Below are 20,363 nucleotides of genomic sequence, written 5' to 3'. Positions count from 1 at the left end.
TCAAACTCCCTTTTTTTTTGTCTAGTCAATTCTCCATAATCTGTGGTCTTGGGTCTAATGGCCTCTTCTTTTCTGTGAAGTCCCTATGCATGTAAAATTTAAAATAGTAAATCAATGAAGTTTAATAAAATATATATTTTATTTTGGAAAAATGAAATATCAATAAAATGTGTATACCTTTTTCTCCTGATATCTGTCTTTTGCCAGTTTAATTCACAGGCTTCAGTTACAGAACTTAAGTGTATAGAAGAAAAGTGTTTCCTTCCCTACATACTGTTAATATCCAGGAATGAAATAATTAGAATTTTTCATTAAAAAATTTGTATGAGGTTCAGAGTATTTTCTTCAGAACTAAAATGTGTTTGCCATGGAATGGGGACAAAAGCTAGAGGTAGTCTCTATTATTTTAAGAAATGTCTGTTGGTATTCGCGTGTGGGTGTCTGAGTGCCTGGTGAGTGAATTAATTCAGAGGAGGTTTCAAAATGTGAAAGGTCAGGCCAGAAAATGAGAATTGGAAGAGGGTAACAGAGAAAGCAGAGGGCTTATGAAAGAATAAGGGAGGGAAAAATTACAACATAAAACATGGCTCCATTTATCACCTTAAAGAATTTCTGGCTTGTATCCCAAAGGGGTGAACCAAAGCTTAGCTAAAACTCACTACCTAATTTTCGAAATATTTGGTAAAGTGTCCACAGCCTCTTAATTCCCAACGGAAATGCTCTTTCCAAAAAAAAAGTAGTTAAGGTTCAATATGACCCCAGGCAGGAAGTAGTATTATTCCCATTCTATAGATTTTTTAAAAGCGAGGCTCAGTTAGGAAGTTTCAGAATGCAAAACCCATGACCTTTTCACCCCTTAAACAACCACAACCCTTGACCTTGGGTTTTCAGAAATCTGTGCTATGGAAGCTTGGTTTACAAATAACATTTTAACTTGGCCTGGGACCTGTGTTTACAGAATCAACAATTCCACATTTTCTAAAGGAAACATTTTTCCAAATATAAATGATGGTCTTCTTTCTCCCCCACCAAATCACCAACTTCTAAAAAAAGCATGTCAACTTTTCTCCAGAAAATTCTGCTATTTACACATATTGGAGTATAGTTACAAACATGACACACCCATTTTCCACCTGTGCCTTCTAGGTAAGTTCTCTAAAGAGCATGATTAATAAACAGATCAAGCTTGTAAAAGCACCTGCTGTACAAGAGTGTCACGTTCAATCGGAACTCCATGCATTAGTTAAACAGCGTAGGTGTGACATACCTAATTAGCCAGCATTATCTGCTAGACTTTCATAGACTGTCTTCCTAAAGAACCAGAGTAGAGAAAGATATCCATTGATTGGATTAAATGCAGCGCTTCTCTCAGGAGCTCAAAATGTTGGCACATTGTCTGCTTTTCTTTAACTGCATCCCTAAGACATCAGCATAGGGAAGGAATGGATTTGTCTGGCTTTAAGATAAGGAAACCAAAGCTGAGGGTTTAAATGACTTGCCCAAGGTCATCCAGTAAAATCGGTGAATCAGAAAGCTCAGATTTCAAGATTTCTGCCTTATCTGATACGTTGATGTTACCTAATCTTAAGCAAGTTTAACACTTTCCTGGCATTGTGTGTGTGTGTGTGTGTGTGTGTGTGTGTGTGTGTGTGTGTGTGTGTGTGTGTGTGAGAGAGAGAGACATACATATGTGAAGAGTGCTCACTTCAGCAGCACTAATATTGGAACAATACAGAAGATTGGTTTGGTTTGCTGAGCAAGGATGACACATCAATTTGTGAAGTGTTCTATATTTTTTTTTAAAAAAATCATATTAAACTTTTCAGTTAAAATCAGTTAAAAAGAATTTTATTTTGAATAGCTTTTGAAAATGTTCCTTTAAGCCTTCGAAATAATCAGGCATGTGGAGTATCGAAACAAGCAGGGAGAAAACATCATATTGGATTTTACTTTTCTTGTAACCTTAAATTTTGGATTTTTGGCAAGGAAAAAACATTTGTTTTCATCAAATGATATACGTTGACTAAATGAAATTTCCTGAGCTGACATTTTTATTCTCCAAAGTGGAAATAAAAGACATTTCATTCTAATTTTCTCTCTAATTTCATGATAATTATTGTAGTGGGTGAGAGTCTTTGCTAGTATTGTTAATTTATATGGTAAATTAAGTTTACTCATTAGCAGTAATTTAAAATTATGACAATATTACAACCTGTCACAAGTGACCTGTTGAAGACATCTGGATTTCAGGACTCCCAGAATCAACACAAAAGGCTTCCAATCCCCAAGGAGCCCCAAACCAAGATTTTGCCAGGATAAGGATGGTTCCCTGAATGTAACTGGACATCCACAGTACAAGGGAATTTGACTACTCCTGAAGGCAAAATGGAGGCAGGGGTCATGCTCAGAAGCACTGTGGGAAGCCTTCTATCCAACGGAATATGCCGCAAGGAATGTAAACGAAAGATCCCAGAGCCTTTCATCAGTGTTTGGGCACACCACAGTTTCCGGTCTCCTTTGATTAGAAAAGCTGTAAATACTTATCTATACTCTCGGCTGTTCTCCTTTCCCCATTCTTGGTTTCTGAACTGTCAAAGGTCCTTCTTACTCACATAACCAGCAGAAATAAGTGTATGATAATAGAGATCAGAATATAGAACTGCTCTTCTGCTGGAGATCCACAAAACTAATTTCTAGAGAGAAACACATGAAAACACACCTGGCTGGACTTTGTCTCTGAAGGAGCCAAAATGCTTTCGGATGCAGGAACTAGTACCAGACACATTGACAAAAGGCCAATAGAAAGGAAATGATACAGAAGCAAAGGCAGGAAGAGCCATTGTAAAACTACACAAATAGGGCTTCCCTGCTGGCGCAGTGGTTGAGAATCCGCCTGCCGATGCAGGGGACACGGGTTCGTGCCCCGGTCCAGGAGGATCCCACGTGCTGCAGAGCGGCTGGGCCTGCGCGTCCGGAGCCTGCGCTCCGCAATGGGAGAGGCCACAACAGTGAGAGGCCCGCGTACCACAAAAACAAAACAAAACAAAAAACTACACAAATAGCCAACATTAATGTAATATTGACATGAACCAGCTATGAGAGCTCTTGTATGGGGAGACCAGCTGAGGTTCCTTGTCGGCAGAAAACCAACATTACTGCTTACAGAGGGGTTCACTCCCCTCTCCAGCTCTTCGCTTAACATCACCTGACAATTCTCATCTGACCATTCTGTTTCTAACTGAAACTTGTCCCTATCTCCTAGCACTTGCTACTACCACCCCCATCACTGCTCTGTTTTTCTCCATAGCACTGGTCTCTCTCCAATTCAGTGTGCAACATATTTATTTTGCATATTGTCTCCCCTCCGCCCACTAGGATGTAAAATTCATGAGGGCAGGGATTTTTATCTGATTGCTCTGCAGAAGTCTCAGCACCTAGAACTATGCCTGGTATATAGTAGACACATTTTTTTTTTTCAAATGAGGTATAACATGGGAACAGACTCAGTCCCCGTAGCAGAAAAGAGCAGCACTTGCTGATCTCATGTGAACATTTTCACTTGACGTGAGACATTACCTGCCTTCCTAAGTGATAGTCTAATGCTTAGCAACATAAGCCATAATCCAGAGGGTAAATATTTAGTGACATATTTCAACACACTCACAAATGCAGGAAAAGAAATTGAGAACTACTGAAGACACATATGCATGGAAATTTTAAAAAATCTAAGGAGGTTGACATATAAGTTCTTTATTAGTGGGGATTTGCCAACTAAACACAGCTTGTGTGGGTAAAAACAGTGCAACCATCACAAAACAAAATCCTTGGGCATAGAAAAACCCTGTCCCAGCATTTTTTTCCTCACATCATCTCTGGTATTTTGCCCGGATTGCTTTCTCAAATCTACAACTTGGTGGAAATTACAACCAAATGGAAAAGCAGAATTTGATAGGAGGAGATGAAATGAAAGAAAAATGTCCGCGTCCACAATTCCAAAGTTGAAACCGTATTTCCTATTCCAAATTATACCACTGAGATCAGAAAACTTTCCAAACCCTTTATTTCTGACACTAGAGTGAGGAAGAGGAGGAAAAGAGGATGGAAGAGAAAAGACAGACTGAAAGCATCTTCTGGAGAAGGGGAGGGAGTTGGTGAAAGCTTGTCTGGCTGGGCTAGGAAACATGGCTGGGAAACAGGTCAAGAATCCTTAGGAAAATCAAATTTTAACATGTGATTTGTGTGCAAGAAGCAGCATATTTGATTATAAATCATCTTAAAGGCACTAGATTCCATTTCTATTGTTTAATTTTATGGCATTCCTGGATTATGGCTTCTCTTTGTTACCACTTAGCTGATTTTTTTTATTCAAAGACAGTGGTGTGGTCATGCTAAAATCAGCTTCCTAAGAAGTTAAAAATCTTCTTTTACATTTATAGAAAATAGGTCTTCAACCACTAGGATTATCTATAACTCCCAGTATGCTACCTTTTCCCTGCCAGAGCAGGTGGTACCTAGAGCTCAAGGCACAGATTAAAACACAATTTTAAAAACAAAGTATTTTGAATTTTTTCAACTTTATGAGCATACTATTATTCACCTTCGATGGGATTTGCATCGTTACTGAGGACTCAACCAGAGGAAAGAAAAGAGGACAATCGTTAGTGAAATTAAAACAGGGTGACCTATTTCCAGTGAAATCAAGCCTCTATCCCAAATGGGCCATTTTGTAAATTAGACAAGCCAGATGCAATATCTTTCTTGATAGTAGGTGTGTGAGTGTGGGGGGGCGGGTGAGGAGGGGGACCTGAGGAGGCCGTCCACTTTAACTTCTGTCTCCAGGGAAGGATGTGCCCAAGCTCTCCAAGGGCTCTCCTTCTCTCCAGGGTCAGATGTATGACAGCTTCCCTAGATTGCTGGGATTTACCATATGGAAGTTGATTTTTAAGCCATGCCCCCAACTTGTCTTTATAATATTTATGCCTGTTTCCCCTACCTCTTTCCTTAGTAGAGATAACTGTTTGTCAGTACCTTCTTCATAAAAGTCCTCACCTTTTGTAGTCAGTTCTTAAGATTTGCTTTGGGATTTTAGGACTTCCCTGGTGGTGCAGTTGTTAAGAATCCACCTACCAATGCAGGGGACATGGGTTCGAGCCCTGGTCTGCGAAGATCCCACATGCCGCGGAGCAACTAAGCCCATGCGCCACAATTACTGAGCCTGTGCTCTAGAGCCTGCGTGCCACAACTACTGAGCCCGCGTGCCACAACTACTGAAGCCCATGCGCCTAGAGCCCGTGCTCCACAAAAGAAGCCACCGGAATGAGAAGCCCGCGCACCACAACGAAGAGTGGCTACGGCTCTCTGCAACTAGAGAAAGCCACGCGCAGCAATGAAGATCCAGCGTAGCCAAAGATAAAAATAAAATTTTAAAAAAATATTTACTTTGGGTTTTCTAAGTTCCAGAAGGCTGGCCCTGTGTGATGAAGTGTTAAGTGGTCAGGCTAATTGACCTTCACTTTACAGTGCCCTGGGACAGTCAGGGTGAGTGGGGTCTCCTCTCTCCACATTCATCACCTTGCCAAGTCTCTTCCCTTGGGAAGAGACTACACAAAGAGGCTGAATATTCTGGGAAAGGCAGAGGGCAGCCAGGGCCCTAAGCTCTGGGAGTTGGGTGAGGTTAGTAAGAAGGGGAAAGAGAAATGCATTCTACATCAGAACTTCAAAAGACAGAGTCCTACAAAAACAGCAACCCCCTCTTTGCCCTGGTGGATGGAAGCATATGACTTAAATCTGTTGTTTATTAAAATAAATGTTTACTTAAACTATTAAGTTTTCAAGAATAATAATAAAAAGCACTTAACAGAGGAATGGAAGCTATTGAGAATACGAAGGCAGAAGAGAGCAAGTAGGAAAAGGTAGACAGACTAGCATGCAAAAAGCAGGAATGCATGTCTCCTCCAATGATGCTATTTGAATAATTATACTGGGCTTCTTTATCTTCAGTATTTGGTCTAATCTAAATCTTCAAATTCTAGAAGGAAACCTGATCAGTTAAATTCAAACAATCTGCATAATAATAATATTCAAAGAACCCTAACAGTCAAGCTCATTATAGAGCATATTCTATAAAATCTACACTAAAATTCTTACATAAGTAATAAAGGGGCACAGATGGCATCAGATTTTTTTTTAAAAGCAATTACAGGTGTGTACAAATGAGAATTTTGCCACAAGTGGAAGTAATTCAGTCACTTTTTTTAAAAGAAAAAAACTGACAGTAAATAATTTGGTAGCAGTTTTTTTAAAGTTTGAAAGTACTTCTCTTCTATACATCTCAATAATACACACAAATGTTTGGATAAAGTCTTAGTTTTATCTGAGAGATAATGAAAAAAGGCACATGGGAGTGAAAATTAAGCTTAGTTAAATTTTTAAAAATTGCCACATATTTAGGATTTTTTTTCTACTTAATAAGGATAGATAAAAGAAAGTCATGAGTTTGGAGAAATTGATGTCTAATGGTATCCAGGTAAAGGACATTTTTATTTCTGAGTAAGACAAAGAATGAGTATTTTTTACTTTATTTCACAAGCAACAAAATCCACTCAGCTTTTGTTATCATAAAAATAAAAAAATTAAGTCATCTCAGGATTATAATATTAACTATGATGAAAATATGTATAGATTTTATTCTCCATTTTAAAAATGTGTGGGTTATATATACGCTACATTCCTATTTCTTGAAACAGCACATTCTATCAGAGAACATTTTTACTTCAGCCGTGTTTTAACCTTTCCGACGCCAATCCCTTGTGTCTTTCTAGGAGAAAATTGGGAAGAAATACTTAGAGGTTTAGGAAAGGCCACTATTCTCATCTCTGCAGCAGAAAGCTGCTTTCTTGTACCACAGCACACAGGAAACTTCTCATTGTGTGCTTGCTTGGGAGGGGCGTGCATTATATTTAACACTACTGTGGCTAGGGAAAGATGCTGTTAAGGCATCTGCCGGAAAATACTGAAAGACACCAGAAAATAGGTTCACAGTAGGCAGGAGTGAATCCTAATACTTAAGAGATCGATTCAAGCAACTGGGCAAACAAATGGCTCTCTTTACATATTCTAATTAAAACAAAACCAAGAACAAAACGCCTCTAACAATTTATTCACGAGGAATAAAACTACTGTAAAATGATCTAAGCCAAAGAACCGAACTAATAATTTTTAAAATGCCTCATTCTGAATTGAGACCTGTTCCTTAAAGCTGTGACACTGAAACCATCGTTTAAGACAGAAATATCATTTTACCTTGATGTTCAGAAATCTACTAATTAACATTCAATTTTTAGTTTAAAATAAATAGCCTTCCTACTTGCTCTCCTATCCCGCCCCTCCCCCCACCAAATAAGGAATAATGACAGGGTGGGGCATCATTGTTTCTGCAAAGATGATACAGAATGAGACCCAGTTTCAGGAAGCAAACCTAAGGTCCAACCCAAGTTTTTTTTTTTTTCTTTATCTCCCTTCTGTGTAATGCTACCATTGAACTCCACCCAGATTTGAGCCTATTTCAAAGGCAGGGGAAAAAAATGTCAGAAAAGACCCCAAGTGGTCTCCTGCATATTTTCCGATTATCAATGGCATTCAGAATTCAGAGGGTCGAGGCATGCATTATGAATGAATGGGTTTCCAATGGTAACTGGGAACTGTGGCACTCAACCCCAGCGTTCTCTAACAGAGGACACAGTGGGGGAAGGGTCGAATCTCGGTCTCCTCCACCCTGGGGTACCAAGGAAGGAATCTTGCAAATTAAACACTTCATCCCCATCTTTGTACCCAGCAGAGAGATGCACGGGGAAAACAAATCTTATATTTAAAATAGGCCGACATACATAGTAAAAATAAAGATCTAGTCAGATCACATTAGAAACGTGATAAGAAAATTCCTGCATGACTTTCTCCCTATTCTTGTTAATTTGATGCTTTTGTTTAAGCAGAGTGGGGGTCTCCCTCTGTCTTATAGTTACAGAGCATACAGCATCATCATGAGAGAGAAGGGGTGGGGTCTCGGGGAGCCAGAACAGAGACAGTAGAAGAAATTAGTTATTCACCTGGCATAAGACTAAGCTATCCGAACATTTAGGACCTACCCATTTCTGCAGACAGACTAATTAACGAGGCAAAGAATTCACTCCACCCCGGCCTGGCGCTGCAGCCCCGCGACAATCCACAAGATCAATGCACATTTCTGCTAACATCTCAAGTTTGGAAACACCATGCAAAGAGACTGGTTAAAATTCCCTACCATGCAGTGCAGCCATCATCAGAAGCCCAGCATATCTTCTGCTCTATGGAGTGATGTGCCAGCTCATGAACAGAAGAGAGGAAGAGAAAAATGGAGGAAATAAGAGAAGGCTCAGGAAAGTCGGCAGGAATGTTTCTGGGTCATTAACAAGTGGGAGACCCCTTTCGGTATTCAAACCAATCAATCTTTATCTTACAGGACATCTTTTTCTCACTCAGCGTCTGTTGAAAAGACTGCAGCAGACCAAGCAAGGGATTATGGGATAGGGATGCAGCAGCTAGCTGCAATGAGATTCGTGGGTGGCTTGCTTTCCCCTCTGAGTCAGCAGTCAGCTGTTTCCACGTTCTGGTGCTGGGCCACTGGGGTCCATCACCAGAATGTGGGTGCACGGATACCAGGGGGAGGGCTGCCCGTGCACATCTCCCGCGCCACGCAGCAGGGACAGGCGCTGGGTTACAAATCGTAAAGAGGGTGCGTTGTTAAGTAAGCAAAAGGGGATGCAGTGGGATCCTAGATCCCAGAAAGAAAACTAGGCACACGGGACCTCAGTACGAAAATTTCAAATTTAGAGGAGTATTTTGGGTGAGTGTGAGCACACACTCACTTTCTTTAGTAAGAAAAAAAAAAAAAAAGAGCTATTTCCTTAGACTTTTTAAGTAGCTTGAAACACCAATGCAAATTTTTAAAAATGCAAAACAGCCCAGTTCAACAAGCCTCTACTATCTTTTCCCTTCTTGATATTTACCCAGAAAAGGGTCTATCAAATACAGTTCCTGAAAGTCAGATAATGCAAATGACATTTCTCTGCTTTTTGTGGTTCTAGTCATTTACAGAAAAATCATATAAATCAACATTTACTTGATTCAGGGGGTGTTTTTCTGATGATGCAAAAGTTTTCAGTTTAAAGGTTGAGAACCTTGTCAAACTTGACATATTGACATAACCCCTCTAAGGTCATTCAACGGATTTTGAAAAGCTTTGAATAACATAAAAATGACCAGAAAGAATATTACAAATAATACTTTAGAATTAAAAAATCTTACATATCAGAATGGAAGTCATAATCATTCCCTTTTCTACAGCAATGGAGGTAGGGAAACCTATTGCATTCTATTCCTTGGTTAGTTACTAGCTTAAAAGTAGACACTAATCATTTTCTTTAAATAATTAAGACTGAATTTGCATATCTGATGACATTAATATTCATCACATTCTTTCCATGTAGTCAGGCATTGCAGTGAGCCCTGTGAAGGGGGACTCAGCTCTGCAGGGGGGAGGGGGCTCACAGAGAATTCAGTCAACTTGACAGACTCAGGAATATGCAGACGTGCCAATTCTGGCATGCTATTCCGGGTGGTACATAGTTCTCAAAAGCCCAGGTTAACGCCTTGCTTTCGAAGTTTTGTTTTGTTTTTAACAGCTTTATTAAATATAAGTCACATGCCGTACAATTCATCCACTTAAAGTGTACAATTTCCATCATTAAAAAGTCACAAATAATAAATGCTGGAGAGGGAGCAGAGAAAAAGGAACCCTCCTACACTGCTGGTGGGAATGTAAATCGGTGTAAGCCACTATGGAGAACAGTATGGAGGTTCCTTAAAAAACTAAAAATAGAGCTGCCATATGATCCAGCAATCCCTCTCCTGGGCATATATCTGGAGGAAACTCTAATTTGAAAAGATACATGTACACCAATGTTCATAGCAGCACTATTCACAATAGCCAAGACACGGAAATGACCTAAATGTCCATTGACAGAGGAATGGATAAAGAAGATGTGGTACATATATATATAATGGAATATTACTCAGCCATAAAAAAGAATGAAATAATGCCATTTGCAGCAACATGGATGGACCTAGAGATTATCATATTAAGTGAAGTGAGAAAGACAAATATCATATGATATCACTTATATGTGGAATCTAAAAAAATGATACAAATGAACTTATTTACAAAACAGAAAGAGACTCACAAACATAGAAAACAAACTTATGGTGATCAAAGGGGAAAGGCAGGGGCAGGGATAAATTAGGAGTTTCAGATTAGCAGATACAAACTTCCATATATAAAATAGGTAAACAACAAGGTCCTACTGTATAGTACAAGAAATATATTCATTATCTTGTAATAAATATAATGGAAAAAAAAACTGAAAAAGAATATAATTGAATCACCTTGCTGTACACCAGAAACTAACACAACATTGTTAATCAACTATACTTCAATAAAAAAGAAAAAAAAGCTGTACCCTTTAGCTATCATTCCCTACCTTCCCATACCCCACAGTCCTAAACAACCACTAATCTACTTTCTATCTCTATAGATTTCCTTATTCTGGCCTGTAACATGAATGGGATCATATAATATGTGGTCCTAGGCATCTGGCTTATTCCACTTAGTGTAACATTTTCAAGGTTCATCCACATCGTAGCATGTGTCAGTACTTCATTCCTTCATATGATTGAGAAATATTCCATTGTATGGATATAGCACATTTTGTTTATCCATCTGTCAGTTGATGGACATTTGGGTTGTTTCCACTTTTTGGCTATTATTAATAATGCTGCTATTGTGTTTGTGTGGACATGTGTTCTGTTCTAGAAGTTTACAATTTAATTAGAACCAACTTTGGAAAACTGCAGGTAGGCAAACCCCACTGCATGTTACAATGTCCTCTTCCTAAGGCAGGCCATCACAATGGTCCCTGACTTGCTAAGACAGGAGTCCCCTCTTCTCCTCATGTGTGCTTCTGATGAAATTTGCTGACCACGATGAATCCAGTAGCCAAATTCTTCAAAAGTGGATCCTCCCCTATGACGTTCCTCTCCCCTGAACTCTCTTCTTCTCCTCTTCCACTCAACCCAAACTCTGGGGCATACAGCTGGACTGAGTCTCTGTTCTCACAAGATGGTAGAGAAGTGGGAGAAATCCTTGGTCATGTTGCTGAGCTTGTAGTCAGAGAAGGTTCACTTACTCTCTCAGTCATTCATTCCAACGAACACTTACTGAACGTCCAGCATGTGCCAGGCACGGAGTAGGCACTGAGGATACAGAGAATAGACTGGTTTCTCAGCCCTCAGGAAGGTCATAGTCTAGTGTGGGAGATGGATTAGTAATCAGGCAATTGCACTTGCGAGTGGTAGGTGCCTCGACTTATGGCCGTGGCTGTTGGTATAGAAGGGCTCAGTTGCTTTCTGAGTTGTAGTCTGCTTGTATTGAGACCTTAGGCAGCCAGAGTGCGAGGCCATAAGAGCAGAGAAGAGCCCAAGATCCTTGGGACTGAGTCTGCTGCACACCTTGCTGACTTCTTGGAGCTGTCTTGCCCCTCCCCAGTGTTTCCCTTCAGTTGAATGGACATTAGAGAGCTAACCGTCATCGGCCAGTTTGACTGCTATGTACACTCAGGAAGTGTACAGACAGTGCATATGCATAAGAACAGGACAGGTGCTAACTGAAGTGGGTTTGGCAGGATCCTGAGAGATATAGAGCTCTGAAATTTATTGACCATGTATTATGTGCTAGGTTCAATCCAAAGCCCTTTAATATACTATCTATCTATCCCTAATCAAGGACGTTTGCCCTAGAAAGTAAACTCCTTAGGATGGCATATAAGGCCACTTATGATCTGGCCTCTGCTTTCCTCATTTTTTTCTTCCCCAATCACACTCTGGTTCCTAAGTCATGCCACTATTCATTTTTTAGCAGTGGTTCTCAACCAGGGAAGGGCACCAGTCTCCCTGATGGAGTGGTGAGGTATGCGTTCGTAAATGGGAAACATTTTTTACTGTCATACTGATTGTGTGTTTGGGGGGCAGGGGGGAGGTACTGTGACATTTCGTGCCTGAGGGCAGGGATGCCTGGCATCCTCCAATGCATGGGAGGGTCTCATACAAGTACCTTTGTCCCCTCAAATTGCTGATAGCACCCCCTTTGAGAAACACTATTCTCTAGGTTCACACGCCACTTGTTCTGAGAGGAATGCTCATTCTCTCCTGACTCCTTCACCTGGTTAACTCCTTCAAATCCTCCAGAACTCAGCAAAGACACCCGCACTCTAGGGAGGATTCTCTGCGACTCCTCCAATCCCAGACCCTCCCACCCCCGTCTGGATTGGGTGTCAACCGCATGTGCTCCATAGCTTTCTTTGCTGAAAATTACTGAGAGCTCCATCTTTTACCTCTGACTCCCCAGCCCCTATGCAGCGCCTGTCACATAACAGGTGCCCAATAAGTAGATGCAGAATGACGGCAGTCCTTCTATTGATACAAATGGATGAGTGACATAACATGATGTAAAGGTAAACGCTCATCTCAGAATTAGAAAATAGTTGGATCAGAGACCGTTAGGGACAGGCAATTCTTCATATCTGACTGCTGGTGTAGAATTTAGAAAGCACCTTCATAAGATAAAGCAAAGCAAACCCAGAGACCTAGTGTTAACAGGGAAGAACAAATCTGACTCCACATTAGCTCTTTTCTCTTTGACTTTAACCTTTGTATTCTATTGCTTTTGCTACAAGTTAACAATGTTGCCTATAGTCTGAAGTATGCCGGATAGTGCATTCTCAAGGATCTGACCTCTAAAGGTATAACACTTTTCCATTCATACTGAGATAAAAAGTTGCAGAACAGAGCATAATATCTTGTTGGAGGTTTACAGGAACATTGTGGCTGGACCTACGTGCACAGCTGCAAGAACAAAGGATTCTGGCATCAAGAGGTGTGCTGCAACCAAGCACACCCCGTCCCCTTTCAGTATAAAAGAAGACTGAATTCTAACTCGGGGAAGATGGTTCTTTGGCACACTAGTCCACCATCTTCTTGGTCTGCTGTCTTTCCAAACGAAGTCACTATTCTTTGCCTCAACAATTCGTCTCGATTTACTGGCCTGTCATGCAGCCAGCAGAACAAGCTTGGACTTGGTAACAAGAGCAGACTTATTATTATTTTAGTGGAAAGTGAAGTTCAGAAAGTTTACAGGACCAGCCCAGAGTGGAGTAGCCATTAAGCAGTAGAGGTGAATTAGAGTTCAGACTTTGTGACTGGCATAGTTCCGCTTTCAGTGTGCACAATGCCCCTCAAGGATGGGCAAAAGCTGAGACGGTTATCAGGCAATTCCACAGTGGAACAAAGCCAGCTCATTAGAGACGTGATGTGTTTCAGTGAGAGAGAAATACAATCAACTAGGAGGAGGCAGCCTGAAATCAGGAGCCTATAAAGTCTGCCCAATGCAATCATCATTTAGTTTAGTTTTTTCCTTTTTTTAAAAAATCTTTGCTTGCAAAAGCTTTTATGAAAATTGTTGCCAAATGGTCTTCTGAAAGAAGATGGTAAGGAAAAATTATTTCCTGCCTTCAGTTCAGGCTTGAGTGAGTGGAGAAGAGATATTGTTAGGATGGATTTCACTTGCCAGCACCCCACGTGGGACCCCTCAGAACCAGGCTCTTCCAGCCAGTCCAGACTCTTTGCAACCAGTTTGAGGGATTGGTTTGGCTTGGACCCCAAGAGGCTCCTTCCTCTCTATTGGTGGAGGCTGCAGAGACCCTCCCCCAACATTGGGGGTTAGGGGCCATTCTTTAGTGGCCATGGGGAGGTCCTAGACCAAACAGGACTGTTTGAAAATAATGGTGATGAAGTAGAACGGATCTTCCCTTTAAAAATGTCCTTAAGAAGAGAGATGGTCCAAGTTGGCCTTAACCTAGCGGGCTCCTGTGGATAGAAATAGAGTCAGCCCACCCAGTTACAGCCCAGGAACTCACACCAGAACTGGTCTTGGGATTACCATGTAATTTGGGGGAGGGGGTCGGGACTACCATTTAATGTTATATATTTCACAAATAATTATGTACCAGGTGGTATACTAGGCACTGATGACACAAAAATAAGTAAGACATGAGCAGAACCTCTCAAAATCACTCCTGGGGACAGACTTTTCTGCCTCCAAGCTACAGGCAAGTTGACTGGGCCTCAGGTGTCAGGACAGGCCTTCCCAGACAGGCGGAGTGTTTGCAGTAATGGTGACCCAGATCAAGCACCCTGATTCCCTGCCCAGTATCTTAGCATCCCCTCCAGATGCCTGTGCATTTCTAGGGGGTGCTGCTTAATACTGATGACATAATCCAGGCAGGGTCTGCCCAGCACAGAACAGAGGGAGACCCATCATTTTCCTTGATCTAGGCCGTATCCTTTTATTATGACCTCTGAGTTCATTTTACCTTTCCTGGCACTTTTGTCATGTTGAATCATATTGAACAGATAATTAAAATTCATGTCTAGGGGCTTCCCTGGTGGTGCAGTGGTTGAGAATCTGCCTGCCAATGCAGGGGACACAGGTCCGAGCCCTGGTCTGGGAGGATCCCACGTGCCGCGGAGCAACTAGGCCCGTGAGCCACAACTACTGAGCCTGCACGTCTGGAGCCTGTGCTCCACAACAAGAGAGGCCGCGACAGTGAGAGGCCCGCACACCGCGATGAAGAGTGGCCCCCGCTCGCCGCAACTAGAGAAAGCCCTCGCACAGAAACGAAGACCCAACACAGCCATAAATAAATAAATATTTTTTTAAAAAAAATCATGTCTAATAACTCTATCAAAAAAGGAACTCCAAGTTGGTCTGGTATAATTTATTCATATGGAACGTAGGATGCCTTCTTTTCTACGTGCTTGTAAACCATCCCATTAACACTCCCCTATAAAATTACACTTGATAGAGCTCCTTAGCCTACAATTTGTGGGTTTGAACTTTGTAAATAAAAAGTATATTTGCCCACCTCCAGTCTTTAAGAAACTCACCTTTTCCCTAAGATGTCATAAAAATCAGGATCTGTGATTGGGCAATCTTGGCTATGTATTATTTTTAAAAACCTAGAATGTCATTTACTGAAGCCTGAGGATTTAAAATTTATTTAGGGCTACTGAATTTTCTATTTTTACCTACTGTATTTGTTTCCTAGGCCTGCTGTAACTAAATACCCCAGACTGGCATGACTTATATAACAGCAGAAATTTATTTTCTCACACTTCTGGAGGCTACAAGTATAAAAATCAAGGTATCAGCAGGGTTAAGTTCCCTCCAAAGACTCTAGATGAGGATCCTTCCTGTCTCTTTGGGTATCTGATGGCCCCAGGCACTCCTTGGCTTGCAGGCACGTCACCCCAATCTACTTTTGCTGTTACACGGCTATCTTCTCCCTGTACGTATCTATGTCTTCACATGGAGCTCCTGTCCCTGTATATCGGTTTTTTCTTTTATAAGGACGCCTGTCATATTGGATTACGGCCCATCCTTATAGAGTGAGACCTCATCTTGATTCTATCTGCAAAGACCCTATTTCCAAAAAAGGTCACATTCATAGGTACTGGGGTTGGGGACTTTAACATATCTTTTTGAGGGACGTAATTCAACCCATAACACCTACTGTGGGTAACAGGCTAACGTCAGGCCTGGGCTGACACAGGCCCACCTGAAAATGACCTGGCTTTCTCACAGCACCGTTGTCTCAAAAATAAGAGTTAAGATAAATGGAGAATGTTATATCTGCCTTGTTTCTGGTGTGCATTAGTGGAGCTGGGAGGTGGCTGCATAACTAGGATGGCATAAAAGGTTGGTGGGAAAAAGGGACTACGACTTGTGTGTGTCAAGGGGAGCGCTACACACCTTGGCTCTCATCCCTGGTACATACCCCAAGTGGGTGAGGGGCAAAGAAGCTTCTGGGCCTCCCGATGAGATGAAGGTGCTGTATCTCCTGCTTTGCCTCCTTTGCCAGTGCTTACTAACCATATAATTAAATTAAAGCCTCTTTGTGTCTTGTGAGTCTGATTGGCAGCTTGAACCCACAGCTGTGCTGCTGGCCTCTCCTGGTGTGAGTTTCTTCTTATTAGCCCCCCAAAAACCCCTTCTCAGCTTCAAGATGTCCTATGCACAGAAGACTCAAGCAAAACACAAGGCTCTGCCGTTCGACATACATCAGACACCCCAGCAGCATGCTTCCTCTCCCTTATTCTTTGTCTTGGTCTCACTATGACAAAAATAACAAGTAAAAGCAAGCAAACTAAGTGCTCTTTTGTTTCGCCTTCTTTTGGCCTGGCTAATTTTAAGCTGACTGTCCTGAGTATACCTGGAAGATAGCTTCCCAGTCCTAACTCTGGATCCCTAGTTACACCCGGTCCACACTGATGAGCACATCAGGACCCAGTGTTGTTTTTCTCTTCATCAGTTTCGTGATTACACTTTTCATTCGGACAATTAAATTCAAGTCAGTGCCAAGTTCCTGCTTGCCTCAGCGGTTTACCTTGTTTAACTAATCACTGCAGGGGCTCTGACTACCAGGTTGAGATTTAGAGTCGGGGATCCTAGGTAGCGAATTTCCCTCGGTGACTGCCTTGCCAAGGCCGAGGCCGCAGAGGCCGAGCCCAGACCTGAGCTGGGCGGGGCCGGCAGCGCCCCGACCCGCAGTTGGGAGCCGGGAGCAGGGAGCCGGGGGCCGGGGGTGGCTGATGTGGGTGCGCCGCTGATGATGCCGTACTGGACGCTGACTTCCTCTTCCCCATGTTCCTTCCTCTCTGTCCCATAAAAGGGATTATTTTTTAACCAACATGTAGTTCAGACAGAACCTTACAAAGGTTCGTGTCTGCTGACCAAGTAATTCCGCTTCTAGAACTCTATTCTAAAGGAGTAATCACAGGTACGAGCCAGTCTCCCACAGCCCGGGCTTCCCAGGCCAGGCGGAGCCCGGAGAACATTCACCGGTCCCCACACCACCCCGCGGTGGTTTCTATGACAACAGGCTCCTCCCCAAAAGGCCTTCTGCGTAGAGGCGACCGCGCCTCCGCTTATATTTTAAATCTCCTTCCGCCACCCGGGAGGTTTCTTTTCCTAACCTTATTTCTCACCGGGAGACAGGACGACTCTATAAAATAAGATTCAAGTGGTGGCGATGGCAGCGGCGCCGAGGGCGGTGGGGGTGGGGGTGGGGATGTGCGGTGGGGAGTCAGGCCTTTTACTGCGGCGACAGAGTTCCAGGGATCGCCCAGGCCTGCCCCCTCCCGAAATGTGGGTGCGCCAACTGCGGCCCTTTCCCGTCCCCAGGACTGCGGCTCTCCTGCCTCTCTCCCGGCTGGGTTCCGCATCTGAGCTAACGTGACCAAGGTGCCACGCAGTCAAGGGGGTACTTTCTCCCGTTAACAGGCCTGAGTTTCCAGAGGACTTCTAGAGCTCTGTGCTCTAACGCGAAGGGTGGTACTACCGGAGGAGGCTGGGGACCTTGGCAGGGGGGATAATCTGAGGATGGTGGAACTTGGCATCACCCGCAGGAGGCTGCCTCCCCCATACCTGTAATCAGGAGAGAGTATTTTCCTAAGCAGCGAATGCGGCACACGCCACACCGGTCACCTATATTAGAATCATACAGCGAATGTCAGCATGAAGCTGTAATTAAGGCACAGGTTCTGGAGACACATCTGTATTGGCTCTGCAATCAGGCTGCTCCTTGCCTCTGTAAGCTCATTTGTGAACTATCACCTCATAAGGCTGTCGTGATGATTAAATGGTATAGCATGTAAGTGTCTTAGCACCTTGCTCAATGCACAGCGAGTCTCAAGTAACTATGACCAGGGCAGTGGTGGAGAGTATGGGCCTAGGGCCAGGGTGGGTTTGAGTCCTGGCTCTGACAAATGACTTTGAGAAAGTAATTTAACCTCTCTGTGCCTCAATTTCCTCCTCCGTATAATGGGTATAACAATCTAGTTCATTGGGTTATTGTGACAATTACATGGTTTAGTCTATGAAGAGAACCTACCCCAGCGCCTGACACACAGCAGTCAGTTCATGCATTAGTAGAGCAGTGGTGCTAGCAGTATCACCTCTATTAGATTTGCGTTCCTTTAGGAATGACTAATGAGCCCCTTTTGTATTCCTAGAGGCTGGCTTGTATAGGGATTCAAAAAACATTTATTTGAATGAATGAATAGACTAATAATATACTACTCCCCATTAAATTCTTTTCTTATGCCAACCAAAATAAATCAAGAAATGAGAGTGGGGGCAGAATCATGCAAAATCAGAAACAATGTATCTACTTTTATCATCCTGGAAGGACAGGCCTCCCTTGGCCTGGCCACTTAGCACTGCTGTCTCCCAGCTGGCTTTGACACAGTTGAGGAAGAGGCTGCGGCGCTACTTTGTTGCTCTGGGTGAGTTCTCACACTAACTCCCAATTGCAGGTCAGTCCCAGGAAGGAAGAGGTCTCTGCTCCAGGTCCCCTGCCCCTTGTTCCTGTGACAAACAGCCCTGGTACTTTCTGCTGGTCAGCAGCCAGTGGAAATGAGTCCTCATCAGCCAGTTTCTCGCTTTTAGAGTCAGCAGCCTTCTTGGAAAGATAAGACAGAGGATTCCTTTTGGCACCTTTCCAAAGTTTTTCCCTTTGATGAAAGTCATCCTCTCCAAATGTAAGAACGGGAGGCCTCGCTTTCGTGTCCTCCTCTGAATGGACTTGCTCTAAATACCGACAGGCCCAGCTCTCTGCTCTCCCTCAGCAGTTGGCAATGTGTCTGGGCTGGATGCCAGGAAGCCACGGTGCCACCAGAGGCGAGGGGATCAGGGGCAGGAGAATGGGAGTAGTTAGGCCGCAGCAGAGGGGTGTGCACACCAGACCCGTCAGGCCTGCCCAGCCCAGGGCGTCCTGTGAGATCTGGTACCAGGTGAGCCACCTTGGTGCCAGGCGGAGCCATCCATGGCCTGAGGGCCAGTGCCAGAGGCATCCCGACTCTTCCTTGATAATGTCTTTCCTCTTCCTGTCTCTCTTCTTCCCTTCTTCTCCTGCCCTCTCCCTCCTCCCCACCCACTTCCTTCATTCAACCAGCTTTTAATTTCCCTCTACTATGTGCTGGGCACTGCGCAGGGGTCCACATTCAGTCACCATCCTTAAGGGACTTGTGCACACTCATGAGAGACAAACATAAAGTCTCAATTAAACGTAAATTAAACTAATCAAAATAAATTTGGGGCTTCCCTGGTGGCGCAGTGGTTGGGAATCCGCCTACTGATGCAGGGGACGTGGGTTCGTGCCCCGGTCCGGGAAGATCCCACGTGCCGCGGAGCGGCTGGGCCCGTGAGCCATGGCCGCTGAGCCTGCGCGTCCGGAGCCTGTGCTCCGCAACGGGAGAGGTCACAATAGTGAGAGACCCACGTACCACAAAAATAAATAAATAAATAAATAAATAAATAAAAAATAAAAAAATAAATTTGATCTCAAACAATTTTTATCTGTGGCCTCCACCTCAGACCCAGCGAGGATGCTCACGGGTGTCGCTCCAGCTGACTGGGACGGCATTCTCTGGTGGATGATATTCTGGACTCTGGAATCAGGAAGAAGTGCATGCAAATCCAGCCCTGACGCTGACCGGAAGTGTGATTTGGGGGAAATTACACAACCTCTCTGACCCTCCTTTTCCTCCTCTGTAAAATGGCAATAAAAGGGTTGTTATGAAGATAAAATAAAAATAAGCTAATGCCTGAAACACACTGAGCACGGTGCCTGGCACACAGTTAAGACTCAAAAGACATCAACTATGGTGGTGGTTTTAATTACTCAAGGCTGGGGGTCAGCCAGCTTCATCGGTAAACATTTTAGACTTTGTGGGCCTGTTAACACAGTACCTGGCTCCCTGCTGAACTGCCTCTGTGTTTTAACTGCTAACCTAATGTGGAAAGAAAGCAAGGCTTCTTTAGAAAGGAAAAAGTGAGGAGCTGGGATCTAGGAAGGAACCTTGGCCAGGATTTACCTTGGCAGGGAGGGAGCACGCAATCCTCCCTCCCTGCCCATCCAGAAGCACAAGTCCGAGGTCAAAGAACCTGGCATTTTCTTTTTTTCTTTTTTTAATGCGGTACGCGGGCCTCTCACTGTTATGGCCTCTCCCGTTGCGGAGCACAGGCTCCGGACGTGCAGGCTCAGCGGCCATGGCTCACGGGCCCAGCCGCTCCGCGGCATGTGGGATCTTCCCGGACCGGGGCACGAACCCACGTCCCCTGCATCGGCAGGTGGACTCTCAACCACTGCGCCACC

General features: G+C 43.4%; 1 protein-coding gene and 1 pseudogene across 17 annotated transcripts in view; one reads left to right on the top strand and one right to left on the bottom strand.

Moving 5' to 3' along the window:
* The window catches only part of TRIM2 (tripartite motif containing 2), a 169,966-nt gene that overhangs the window by 56,072 nt on the left and 93,531 nt on the right, over window positions 1–20,363 (bottom strand). For 2 of the 17 annotated variants that reach the window (XM_067035691.1, XM_067035694.1), the window contains exon 1: window positions 8,300–8,559. The exons of 13 other annotated variants lie outside the window; for them this stretch is intronic. Coding sequence is in view for 2 of the 4 variants with exons in the window: in XM_067035682.1 (XP_066891783.1) it covers window positions 8,300–8,302 (3 nt within the window). In the remaining 2 variants the exon portion in view is untranslated. Of the gene's footprint in view, window positions 1–8,299; window positions 8,588–20,363 lie in introns of those variants that run through there. 2 more of the 17 variants (XM_067035682.1, XM_067035686.1) reach the window with 2 other exon arrangements.
* On the top strand, window positions 1,698–1,797 carry LOC131759017 (U6 spliceosomal RNA; annotated as a pseudogene).

Source organism: Kogia breviceps, chromosome 6 (genome assembly GCF_026419965.1).
Source record: "Kogia breviceps isolate mKogBre1 chromosome 6, mKogBre1 haplotype 1, whole genome shotgun sequence".
Taxonomy (NCBI): Eukaryota; Metazoa; Chordata; class Mammalia; order Artiodactyla; family Physeteridae; genus Kogia; species Kogia breviceps.
Note: the sequence above shows the minus strand (reverse complement) of the source record. Positions and strands in the feature narration are given on the sequence as shown.